The 12,818-nt window shown below is 37.2% G+C and overlaps 1 protein-coding gene across 2 annotated transcripts in view; it reads left to right on the forward strand.

Moving 5' to 3' along the window:
- SLC30A9 (solute carrier family 30 member 9) overlaps positions 1-12,818 on the forward strand; it is a 72,658-nt gene that overhangs the window by 15,094 nt on the left and 44,746 nt on the right. For both annotated transcript variants that reach the window (XM_067735833.1, XM_067735832.1), the window contains exons 3-6: positions 7,953-8,015; positions 10,019-10,118; positions 12,232-12,324; positions 12,693-12,775. In XM_067735833.1, the coding sequence (XP_067591934.1) occupies positions 7,953-8,015; positions 10,019-10,118; positions 12,232-12,324; positions 12,693-12,775 (339 nt within the window). The remainder of the gene's footprint in view (positions 1-7,952; positions 8,016-10,018; positions 10,119-12,231; positions 12,325-12,692; positions 12,776-12,818) is intronic.

The following is a 12,818-nucleotide window of genomic DNA, read 5'->3' on the forward strand; positions in this document are numbered from 1 at the left end:
TATGGCAGCAAATGAGAATGACTCTCTGAGTTTATATTCTCTTTATTACTAAAATAGAAAATTAAGCAAAAAAAGTATAGTAAGTACTGTGATAGAAGAAATACTGTGTGCTGGAGGGGCACCTAACTGAGTCTTGTGTGGTTGAGGAAGGTTTCCATAGGAAATGATATCTAATTAGTGACCTGAAAGTAGGCATTGGTGTGATGAATGGTGGAGAAAAAAGGTAACACTGCAAGTAACTTAGTGTGTCTAGACTAGTGAGTAGAGGATCTCGTGGTGGGGTTGGTAGTTTTGAAAGTACTAGGGGTGAAACTCAAGAGGTAAACAGTAGTCAGATTAGGGTTTTGTTTAGGAGTTTGGGCTGTTTTTTAGGCAGTGGGAATCTATTGGAGTATATTAAGTAGAGGAAGTACTTAATCAGATTTAAGATTTTAGAAAGATAACTAGATGCAGACTGGAAAACAGATTGCAAAGGAGGGAGACTGAAAACAGTAATACAAATGAGGCTGTAGTCTAGGTTAATGTCAATGATTTTTTTTAAGGGAGTAGGTGAACGCAAGAGATTTAGGAGCTGAGTAATTAAGACCTGGTGATTGAATTTGGGGGACTGAAAGAGAGAGGGTCAAGTAAAGGACAGTGCATGGTTACTGGATTGGATTGGGTGATTGTGTTGGTGATTTCATTGATTTCTAAAATTAAGGGACTTCTCTGGTGGTGCAGTGGTTAAGAATCTGCCTGCCAATGCAGGGGACGTGGGTTGATCCTTGATCTGGGAAGATCCCACATGTCGCAGGGCAACTAAGCCTGTGCGCCACAACTACTGAGCCTGTGTTCTAGAGCCTGTGAGCCACAGCTACTGAGCCTGCGTACTGCAACTACTGAAGCCCGTGCGCCTAGAGCCCGTGCTCCGCAACAAGAGAAGCCACCGCAATGAGAAGCCTGCGTACTGTAACGAAGAGTAGCCCCCACTCGCCACAACTAGAGAAAGCCCGCGCGCAGCAACGAAGACCCAGCACAGCCAAAAGTAAATAAATAAAATAATTAATCTATAAAAAAATAAAATTAGGAATACCAAAGCTGGAGTATATATTAATGAGAAGGTGAGGATTCATTCTTGGACATCTGAATCATAGGTGCCTCTGGGGCATCTTAGCAGATGACTAGTAGGCAGTTGGTTATACTACTTTTCTACTGTGAGACATGATCTTTTGGCTGGATTAGTGCAGTAGCCTCTCCCGGGGCTCCTTAATTCCACTCTTACTTTCTCATTATATTTCAGCCAAACCAGTCTCCTTTTGGTTCTTAGAAAATACCAAACTTATTCTTGTTTTAGGGTGTGTGCTCTAGTTGCTTTTTCTTTCCAAGATGCCCTTCTTCATGTGGCTGACCGTTTTGGTCATTTACATCTTTTTAAAAATATAAATAAACTTATTTATTTGCTTAATTAATTAATTAATTTATTTACGGTACGAGGGCCTCTCACTGCTGCGGCCTCTCCCGCTGCGGAGCACAGGCTCCGGACACGCAGGCTCAGTGGCCATGGCTCATGGGCCCAGCCGCTCTGCGGCATGTGGGATGCTCCCGGACCAGGGCACGACCCCGCGTCCCCTGCATCGGCAGGCGGACTCTCAACCACTGCGCCACCAGGGAAGCCCTATTTTTAACTTTATTTTTGGCTGCGTTGTTTCTTTGTTGTTGCGCGCCGGCTTTCTCTGGTTGTGGTGAGTGGGGGCTACTCTTCGTTGCGGTGCGCGGGCTTCTCATTGCGGTGGCTTCTCATTGTGGAGCACGGGCTCTAGGCTCGCGGCTTCAGTAGTTGCAACACGCAGGCTCAGTAGTTGTGGCTTGTGGGCTCTAGAGCACAGGCTCAGTAGTTGTGGTGCACAGGCTTAGTTGCCCTGCAGCATGTGGGATCTTCCTGGACCAGGGCTTGAACCCATGTCCCCTGCATTGGCAAGCGAATTCATAACCACTGCGCCACCAGGGAAGTCCTGGTCATTTACATCTTAAATGACATGTCAGCTCTGCACACCCAGTCAGTCTTTAATATTACACTCATTTTAATTCTCTGTGTAGTTAGCACTTATTACTGACTGATATTTTCAGTATCTGCTTTATTTTTCCCGCCGTTTACAAGCCTCGTGATAGCAGGAACTTCAGTGCCTAGAGCAGTGGCTTGCCCATAGTAGGGGTTTAATATTTTGTAAATAAGTGAATGCATAGAGTTCTAACCTGGGGATAGAGATTTAGGAGTTATTAGCTACACCCAGGTGGTAACTGAAGTCATGAGTGTGTTTGAGACAGTATAGGGAGAGAGTTTAGATTGGGGAGATAAGAGCTAGTACAGAATCCCCAGTGAGTAAGGGACAAGTGGAAGAGGAGGAGCTTGCAAAGAATACTTGAGGAGGTGCAGTCTGGAGAGGTAAAAGAAAAGCCAAGCAGAGTATGGTGTTAGGAGAAGAGAGTATTTGAAGAAGAATAATAAACATTTCAAGACTGTCTTTCCTATAGTCGGATGTCTTTCACAGGGAAGATTTTACAGATTCCTTGAGAAACCTGTGTTTATGTTTATGATGCCTGTTTTTCATCCTTTTCCCTAAGCTTCATCTTCTTTTGGGCTTACTATGCAGTTTTAGCCAGTTTCTTCTCTTTTCCTTGTGGTGATGGAGAGCTGCTGGGGTAAATATTGATTGAGAGTTTGATATTAAAGGATGAAGGAATGGAGGGTGTCATGAGTTCCTAAGTTCCAGAAATAAGCATATTTATTAGAACATTGAAATGGGAGAAGAAACAGATGATGAAATAATATAATTAAAGGTAAAACATGTTATAATGCTTTTCTGAGATGAACATCGACTCAGGCAAAAATATTTAATGTTGGTTCCACTATACAGAAGGCTTGAAATTGAAATCTGTGACTAGGTTTCTTTTTTCTCTGCTGACTGAAATTAAGATGTTAGTTTATTTTATTATATTCGGAGTACATTGTTTATTGATTGTTTTATTTTGGGCTCAAGTTTTCAGAATTTGCTTAGGCCAAATTAGACCTTGTTAACCATCAGATAGACAGCAAGTAATTGCTTGATTGAAAGATAATTTGTATATTTAAGAGTTTGAGATCGACTTCTGAATAATTCAGATCACATGATAAAGTCAGAAACAGCTCATTAAGAGGCAGAGACTTGCTAAGGAATCCTTAAGTTTTTAAGGAGCATTCAAATGTTTTAAATTTTAGTAAAATCAGTTTTAATTTTGCTAATGACAGCAGATGTGTGGCAAACAGCCAGGGCTTGAGCTTAAAACAAACTTCTAGAGATATTCATGGATAGAATGTCTGGTTACTTATTGAAATCATAAAGATTCTACTCCAGTGATCCAGTGTAAGTTTATTAAGATGGTGGTGTGCAAAAAAAGTATTCATACATGTGTTTGAGCCATTTACTAGCATTTCTTGTTTGTGATTCTTTTTTGCTGCACTGGGTGGCTTGTAGGATCTCAGTTCCCCAACCAGGGATTGAACCTGGGCCATGTCAGTGAAAGCCCAGAACCCTAACCACTACGCAACCAGGAACCTCCCTGTGATTCATAACACTATATAATTAGTAATGTCTAGACAGTTTGTGGTGAGAAGAATATCCAGAAGTATCAGTTTTAGGGCTTCCCTGGTGGCGCAGTGGTTGAGAGTCTGCCTGCCGATGCAGGGGACGTGGGTTCGTGCCCCGGTCCGGGAAGATCCCACATGCCGTGGAGTGGCTGGGCCCATGAGCCATGGCCTCTGAGCCTGCGCGTCTGGAGTCTGTGCTCTGCAACGGGAGAGGCCACAACAGTGAGAGGCCCACATACCGCAAAAAAAAAAAAAAAAAGTATCAATTTTAGAGCAACTTATTTTATGTGATTTGTTTGAATGACTTTGATCATTGTAGAAAGGAGGGTTGTCTGTGAAACTTTAGACAGTAGATTTCAGTTGTTCAGACACTAGGTGAGTGTTGAAAGCTTATTATTCTGCCACTCTGTCCCTTCACTTTTCTCTGCCCAGGGCTGTATTCCCCAAAACAAAATTTTTAAGTAATTGATATATAGATTCTATAGATAAAGATACTTTAGAATTAGTTTGCTGTGTAGGTAGACAAAAATAAAGTATCAGTTATTTAACTGATCAATGTCAAATGTTATAAGCCATAGTTATTAATTAATTAAATAGAAGTGTTTTTAAGCCTTTTTTTTTTTTTTTTTTTTTTACTACTATGCCATCATAACCTACTTAGGATCTGATGAATAGTTAAAATAAAGCCTTTTGGGATTTTCTGCACATTTTGGTTATCAAAAAATACCATGTAGGAAGCAACCTAAGTGTCCATCAACAAGATGAATGGATAAAGAAGATGTGGCACATATATACAATGGAATATTACTCAGCCATAAAAAGAAACGAAATTGAGTTATTTCTAGTGAGGTGGATGGACCTAGAGTCTGTCATACAGAGTGAAGTAAGTCAGAAAGAGAAAAACAAATACCGTATGTTAACACACATATGGAATTTGAAAAAAAATGGTTCTGATGAACGTAGGGGCAGGACAGGAATAGAGACACAGAGAGGGGCAGGACAGAATAGAGACACAGACGTAGAGAATGGACTTGAGGAGTACTCATATTTTGAAACACAAACTGGCAGAAATAAAAGCAGAACAAGGAAATCTGGGAAAGAACCAACTATAGAGCTTACAAATAAAAGTGTGATCACTAAAGTAAGAATTTAATAGATTAAATAGCCATAGTCAAGTAGAGAATTAGTAAATTGAAATTCACCCTGAATGAGCATAGGAAAGCAAAAAGATTTTCCAAGAAAATGAAAAAGCTTTAAAAAGGCATGAAGCTCTAGCCTATATTTAATAGACATTTCAGAGAGAGAGAGAGAGAATAGAGAAATGGTGTAGAAATTATATATAAAGAGATAATGGATGAGAATTTTTCAGAATTTGAGAAAAACAAGGATCTTCGGATCAAAAATACACTTTTAGTACTAAACAGGGTAAATGAAAAGAAACCCATAGATTTCAAAACTGAAACAAGAAACAACCCAACTTAAAAGTTGCCAAAGAGAAAGTCAGCCTGCTATCAGTACAATTGTTGCTCTCTTGAAGTAGACTTTTTATCTGCAACAATATGCAGAAAATAGGGGAGGAGTGATTTGGAGTAATAGCCATGAAAGGGTAAGAGGAAAAATAAATGTTACCCTAGAATTTTATACTTGTCTAAATAATCATTCTAGAGGGAAGGCAAAATAAAAACATTTCACATATATAAAGATGACTATCATTTACTACTAACCTACCCACATTAAAAAAATCTATTCAAATATGTATTTCCATAAGATGCAGAGTAAACTCAGGGAAAGAAGCGTTGGGATATAAAAGGGACAGTGAAAAGCAAGAAGTGGATAAAATGTGTTGGAAAGTTAATTATTGATAGTAAAAATCATAAACATTTTATACTAAATGCCACAATTTTAGTCAAGAGTAATAAGATAGAAGAAGTTTTCAGTGGTTAAAGGTTTTTTTCTTGTTCAGAGGAAGGTAGAGATGGGGAATAACAGATGGTTAGAAAGATTTATAGGAAAGTTATGTATGTTAAATTTCTAAATGGAATCATGAAAACAGTAGAACTATAATCTTATAAATTTGAAACCAGCATGGGCGTGGGGTGAGAGGAGGATATAGAAAACTTTATAAATCTAACAGATGGCAAGAAAGGCAAAAGAAAAATAAAAGCAAAGGAAAAATGGATGGTAAACCGAAGTCAGATGATAAGATGGCAGAAGTCTAAATCGGGTAACCAAGTAGTCAGTCAGCTTTCATGGTGTTGCCTATCATTTATATATACTCATATTCTAAATATGTAGAAATGGTTCATTTCCATTTATTTCATTATTTCCACCTCTATATAAAATAAAATCAATATTTCCTTGATTCCATCCTCTTTTCCAGCTCTTACTGAAAGTCCAGATATTGCTTTCACTTTCTCATCTCCCATTCTCACCTCAACCTGTTGCTCTGTCCCTACTCTTCCTGCTGAAACTGCTGTTGTCAGAAGGTTGCCAGTGATCTTCATGTTGCTGATCCAGTTTTCACTTCTATCCTCTTTTCCCAAAAATACACAAATATCTACTTATAAATCAATTATTATTTTAAACATAGAGGTAATGTAGGAAAGTGGTTAAGAGAGGAGACTAATCGAAATGACTTGGGTTTCAATCCTGACTGTGCTTCCACGTTTAAAATACTAGCTGTGTGACTTTGAGGGAAGTTCCAAAACTTCCTGAATAAGATGAAGATAATAATAGTACTTACCTCAGAGCAGTTTTGTGAGGATTAAATGAAATAATGCAGGTAAAACACATAGTGTACTGTATGTGGCACATGGCACATACTTAGTAAATGTTAGCTATTGTTAGTAAGCTCCAAAATGTTATATTATTGAATGAAGATATGATAAAAGGTTTTAAGGGTGAGATTTTTATTACAAAATATTTGATACATATAAAAGAATACATGCTATGTATATGTAAGTTAGAAAGAATAATAAAATCAACGCCTGGGAATTTACCACCTAACCTGAGAACCTTGCATTCTTTTTTCTAAAACCTTTTTATTTTATTTATTTGTTTATTGTTTATTTGCAAGCTGCATGCGGGCTTCCTCTAGTTGTGGGGAGCGGGGGCTCCTCTTCGTTGCGGTATGCGGCCTTCTCATTGCGGTGACTTCTCTTGTTGCAGAGCATGGGCTCTAGGCACGTGGGCTTCAGTAGTTGTGGCACACGGGCTCAGTAATTGTGACTCGTGGGGTCTAGAGCGCAGGCTCAGTAGTTGTGGTGCACGTGTTTAGTTGCTCCGCAGCATGTGGGATCTTTCCGGACCGGGGCACGAACCCGTGTCCCCTGCATCGGCAGGCGGACTCTCAACCACTGCGCCACCAGGGAAGCCCGAGGCTATCATCTCTTCATATGTTTATTGGTTATTTGTATTTCCTTTCCTGTGCAAGTTTGTTCCTGTCTTCTGCCCTTATTTTTTCTAATGGTTGTCTTTTTGTTAATAGATCTGGAGGAATTCTTAAATATTCTTGATAGTTATCCTTTGTTGATTATATTTGCTGGATATATCTTCTCCTGTTTAAGTCATTAATTTACCTGGAATTGGTTGTTTATGGTGTGAGGTAGATTTCAGTTTTCTTTCATTAAATTTTTTGGAGGGGAGGGAGTTGTGCAGTTGTTCCAATAACCACTTAATTGTCATCCTTTCTTCATTGAATAGTATCTATAGAACAGTTTTGGGTGGAAGAATTGACAGCATGTGCCCTTGTTTTAAAGTGATGCATCTAAATTTTCACCATTGAATGCAATATTTGTTATAGGTTTGCTTTACCCTTTAAGGAAATTCCTTTTTGTCCTAATTTTCTTAAAAAGGTTTGAAACTTGCATGGGTGCTGAATTTTATTAAATGCTCTTTGTTTAGCTCCTGAAATGATTCTATAGTTTTTCTCCTTCAGTCTGTTAATGAGGGGAATTAATAGCTTTTCTAATGTTTAACTACTCTTTCATTCCTAGGATAAATCCAACTTGGTCTGTGATAATATTATCTTTTTTTTTTTTTTGTGGTACACGGGCCTCTCACTGTTGTGGCCTCTCCCCTTGCGGAGCACAAGCTCTGGACGCGCAGGCTCAGCGGCCATGGCTCATGGGCCTAGCCGCTCCGCGGCATGTGGGATCTTCCCGGACCAGGGCACGAACCCATGTCCCCTGCATTGGCAGGCAGACTCTCAACCACTGCGCCACCAGGGAAGCCCATGTGATAATATTATCTTTTTTATACATTGCCAGATTGTCAGCTAATATTAATTAAGTTTATAGGTTTGTATGAAAACAACTGCTTAATATCTTTTTAAAAATGAACTTTACAGCAGAGAATATTGGTGCAGAACTGAAAGCTCCACTTATTAAGCAAGAACCTCTCCAAGTAAGAGGTAAATATATTTTATTCTATTTTTTATTATAATGGTGTTTTGAATTAAATATATAAAGTTAGTTTATATAGAGCTCTTTATAGTTATAAGGGTATGTTCATTTTTCTTTAAATATATTGACCATAAGGATTTATTCCATTTATACACTAATTTTCTACTGAAGTTTACTTTGCATTTTAGTCATAAATTTTATGCAAGTTCTTTTTGCAAAAGCCCAAAGAAAGGAGTAATGGCAAATAAAAATCAATTGCTTTATCATTTTTAGAAAAGTAATGTGATTAATAAAGAACAAGAGGCCAACACCTACAGCTTGTTCAAATCCAGGTAGAGTTTGGACATTCTTGTCTGATTTCCTTTTCTGGGAGTGATTGAGTGATGAAGGAATTCTCGTTTGCAGCTCTCTTCTTTATAACGCGCTATGGCTTCCATCTCCAAAGTAGCATGTTTCATGGAGGTACTAATTCTGTGATTAGGAGCATCATGGCTTTGGCGTCAGATAAAAGTGGATTCAATTTGTAACTTCAGGACATACTAGCTGTAAGACTTTGGGCAGTTTACTTTATTTCTCTGAGCCTTAGTTTCCTCCCTATAAGATTGTGCTAAAAATGGGACTTCTTTTCTAGGATAACTTTGGAGATGATAGTGTACAGTCACAATTAAGACTACTTAATGTTGTCTTATCATCAGTAATCTGGGCTAGGACAGGCCAACAGGGATTTCTAGCTACTTTGAAGAAATTATTAAAAAGTAATGTAAAAAAAAACCTAATCTTTTTGAAGAGCAATGTAATTCTCCTGTCTGATCCAGAGAAGTTTATTTGGACTTAGAATTTTAGGATTTTTAGAGTAAGGTAGTTTAGAGAAACTCATGCAAAAAGAAACCTGAACTTCTTTATATACTTTTTTTCAAATAAGGTTTTGGTTTTTATATTGAACTTTATTTTTGAAATGTTCTTGTTAACTTGTTAATGTTCTGTTATTTGTGCCTTTGATTTTAATAGTTCGTGTGTTATTTTAAGATTCTTTTTACCTACTGTAGTGATGGATAATTTTAGTCTTAATTTATTCTTTCAACTTGTAAGTACAATAGAAAACTCAATAGTTACTAGACATTAGAATAGAATATGAAGTGGCTGGGTAACAATTTTCAGAGGTTTGCTTATGTTATTTGTGTTTTGTGACCAAAAGTCTCACTATAAAAATGAACAGACCAATGTTGACTGTAATTTTTAATTCATAGACTATAATTGATGCCAAATTGGTATTTTATTTTATTATTGATGTCTCTGGCTTTTTTATGAACAGGTTGATACTTGATAATAGGAAAAATTTAGAAGGCAGTATTTTACCTATAGTCTATAATTAACTTCCTATAATTTTTAACTGATAAAAATGTTCCTTATAGTTACTTCATCTTCGTTACATTATGTGAAATTGCCCAATGACTTTCAGACTTTTTTGACTGCAACCCACTTAAGAAATACTAACGATCTAGTATATATATAGATTACTATATGTAACTGAAACAAGTTTTCACAAAAAGTGCTTGTTCTTCATTATGTGCAGTACTCTTTGATTACTTTCTATTTTCATTTTTTATAAAATGCTGGTTTCACCAGTGTTTGTAAAACACCGAACCAACGTCTAATTTTTTATTGAAACTTCAGTTCATTTTCATTTAGACCCTAAGCAATTTAAATTATACTAGTACGATTTAAACAGACCAGTAATACCTATATAAGGTATCCTTTAGACAAAGGGTTGACATTTTGTCATCATTTACTGATGAACCATGGAGATAAAGCTGGGTGGGTACAAGTGTAATTCTGTCCTGTTCTGTACTTGGAGTAAACTTTTTTTTTTCTGACGCCATTCAGTTCATCAGGAAAAACAGTTTTCTATGGAATTCATTAGTGAATCCACTTAAAACTCAGCATATGTTCATCTTCAAATGTGACTTCCAATGTACATATTTAGTATGTTTTCCTATATTTTTGGTTTTAGTCAAAGCAGTCCTTAAAAAGAGGGAATATGGACCAAAGTACACTCAGAATAATTTCATCACTGGAGTCAGAGCAATGAATGAGTTCTGCCTCAAATCCAGGTACAGTAATTTTTAAAAAATGGGGTAGTTTGCTCTATCTAAATCTAAATAGCCAGTTATTTCCTAGAATTTGTTAACCCGCTACCATCCATGTGGAAACCTTACCATGGCTCCTTCCTAAATTGAAGAAGTATTTTTATTCAGTTAAAAAAAATGTTACAATTTTGGGGCTTCCCTGGTGGCGCAGTGGTTGAGAGTCCGCCTGCCGATGCAGGGGACGCGGGTTCGTGCCCCGGTCTGGGAAGATCCCACATGCCACGGAGCGGCTGGGCCCGTGAGCCATGGCCGCTGAGCCTGCGTGTCCGGAGCCTGTGCTCCGCAATGGGAGAGGCCACAACAGTGAGAGGACCGCGTACCGTGAAAAAAAAAAAGTTACAATTTTTAGCTTGCTAAACTGAAGGCTGCTCCAGCACGAGCAGTTCCAGTGTTTCTTGGCTCCTTTAACTCAAAAAGGTAGGTTCTTCAATATCTTTGTGTCACACAAGAACCTTAGGAGTTTATTGTTATGTTAATATGTAGTAAAATTATCAATAAGATTATTTGCATATTTGTATAACTTTAAAATTTTGGTTTTTTTGGTAAAGCAGTTTTATTATGTTTATGTTCACACTCCAGCTGTGATTCACGTTGAGTATAAATTATTTTCCTTCTCTCTGGTATCTTGTTATTAATTTTCTTGTAATTAAAGAGATTTAGTGAGGTATTTTCCACAAATTTAAACTTTTCCCCCTCTTTTGTGTGTTTACCTAGAAAAACCATATTTATGTGCAAGATGTCTTGGTAATTTCGACATCAGATGATCTAGCCTCTCCCACCCCACCCCACCCCCAGCCCATGGTCATATGATCTATGGTAGAATATCAAGAAATAAGGATTCCTGTAATCAGTTTTATAACTTCCATAACTATTGAAACAACAACCAATTATAATAATGATATAAAACTATATTCTGTTTCACATACAACAATTTTGTGAGTTAAGTAGGTTAAGTATCGCTATCTCCACATTATAGGCCAGGGAACATAATAAAGAGTGATGATGTAGCTTATTTAGTGAGTCAGTGACAGAGAGGGAACCAGAATATATATCTTTTGTTACTTGGTCCAGACTTTTTTTTTTTTTTTTTTTTGCGGTACGTGGGCCTCTTGTGGCCTCTCCCGTTGCGGAGCACAGGCTCCGGACGCGCAGGCTCAGCGTCCATGTCTCACGGGCCCAGCCGCTCCGCAGCATGTGGGATCTTCCCAGACCGGGGCACGAACCCGTGTCCCCTGCATCGGCAGGCGGACTCTCAACCACTGCGCCACCAGGGAAGCCCCAGACTTTTTTTTGATGTGTGATAGTTGATTGTTAAACTTACTTTATTTTATTTTTACTTTTTATTTATTTATTTTTTGATTGCGCCACGCAGCTTGCAGGATCTTATCCCTGACCAGGGATTGAACCCAGGCCACGGCAGTGAGAGCCTGGAATCCTAACTATTAGGCCACCAGGATATGCCCCAGATTTTTATTTATAGGTCTTTTCGTTGCTATTACAAACTTTCCTTAGGAAGACCAATGATCAAATTTAGTATGACTATTTAGCAGTGACTTGATGAATGTATTAACCTTTCAGAATTTAAGAGAAAGGAAAATAATTAAATAGCATGAAATTGACACATATTCTTTATAACTTGGTATCTGTGAATGATATTACCACTTAGTATTAATCTGGATATAAACAAATGACTGTAAATTTTAAATTTAAATTCTTAAATAGAGGGATAATACTCTAATCCATGTTCTTTCCACTTTTCACTTTCTTTCTTCATACATCAGACATTGCAATGGTGTGTCCCTAGCAGATAAAATGCAAGCACTAATAAAGGAATTGACTCTCTACATATTATGTTATGGTATCTATATTGAGCATCAAGAATAATTCTTAGTGTTTCAACTGTCTCTAAGTCACTTTTGTGTACAAAATGTCATCTTTAAACTGCTTTTTATAGGCTATACAGATTTAGCTATTAAAATGAGGATCAGTGTAGTGGCTTTTATCTGCCCTTAATCCTTTTAAGTACATGAACCATATGAACCTTGTCTGAATAAATTCAACATATTTCTTTCTTCAGTGATCTAGAACAACTTCGAAAAATCAGACGACGAAGTCCTCATGAAGATACCGAGTCCTTTACTGTATACTTGAGATCAGATGTGGAGGCAAAGTAAGAATATAGTTCTTTTAGAATAAAAATACAAGCTGAATTTGGGATTAATAAAAATGTATTTTAGACAGACTCAGAATTTTTAAAATGACATGTTTTAAAAGCAGAATATTTTTACATTTCTAAATTTATCTGAGAGTTACTAGTATGTACTAGTTAGCAAAAAAGTCATAATTTATGAGAAAATTTGCTGTTGAATTCACTCTTACTGTTTAGATTTAATTTAGAAAAATTTAAGTGCTTTATATTTTTCCTAAAGGACCTTATGCTTTGTTGTTAAATTCTCATATAGTTTTAGTTATCTAGATTTAAATATGATTATAATAAAGTCATTAAAATTGTCATTGTTGGTGATTGTGTGTACATAGATCTTTGGAAGTTTGGGGAAGCCCTGAAGCTCTTGCCAGAGAGAAAAAACTTCGTAAGGAAGCAGAAATAGAATATAGAGAAAGTAAGTATATTAAATTTACAGCTGAGTTAACTGAAAAGCAACT

This window comes from Pseudorca crassidens, chromosome 4 (genome assembly GCF_039906515.1).
Source record: "Pseudorca crassidens isolate mPseCra1 chromosome 4, mPseCra1.hap1, whole genome shotgun sequence".
Taxonomy (NCBI): Eukaryota; Metazoa; Chordata; class Mammalia; order Artiodactyla; family Delphinidae; genus Pseudorca; species Pseudorca crassidens.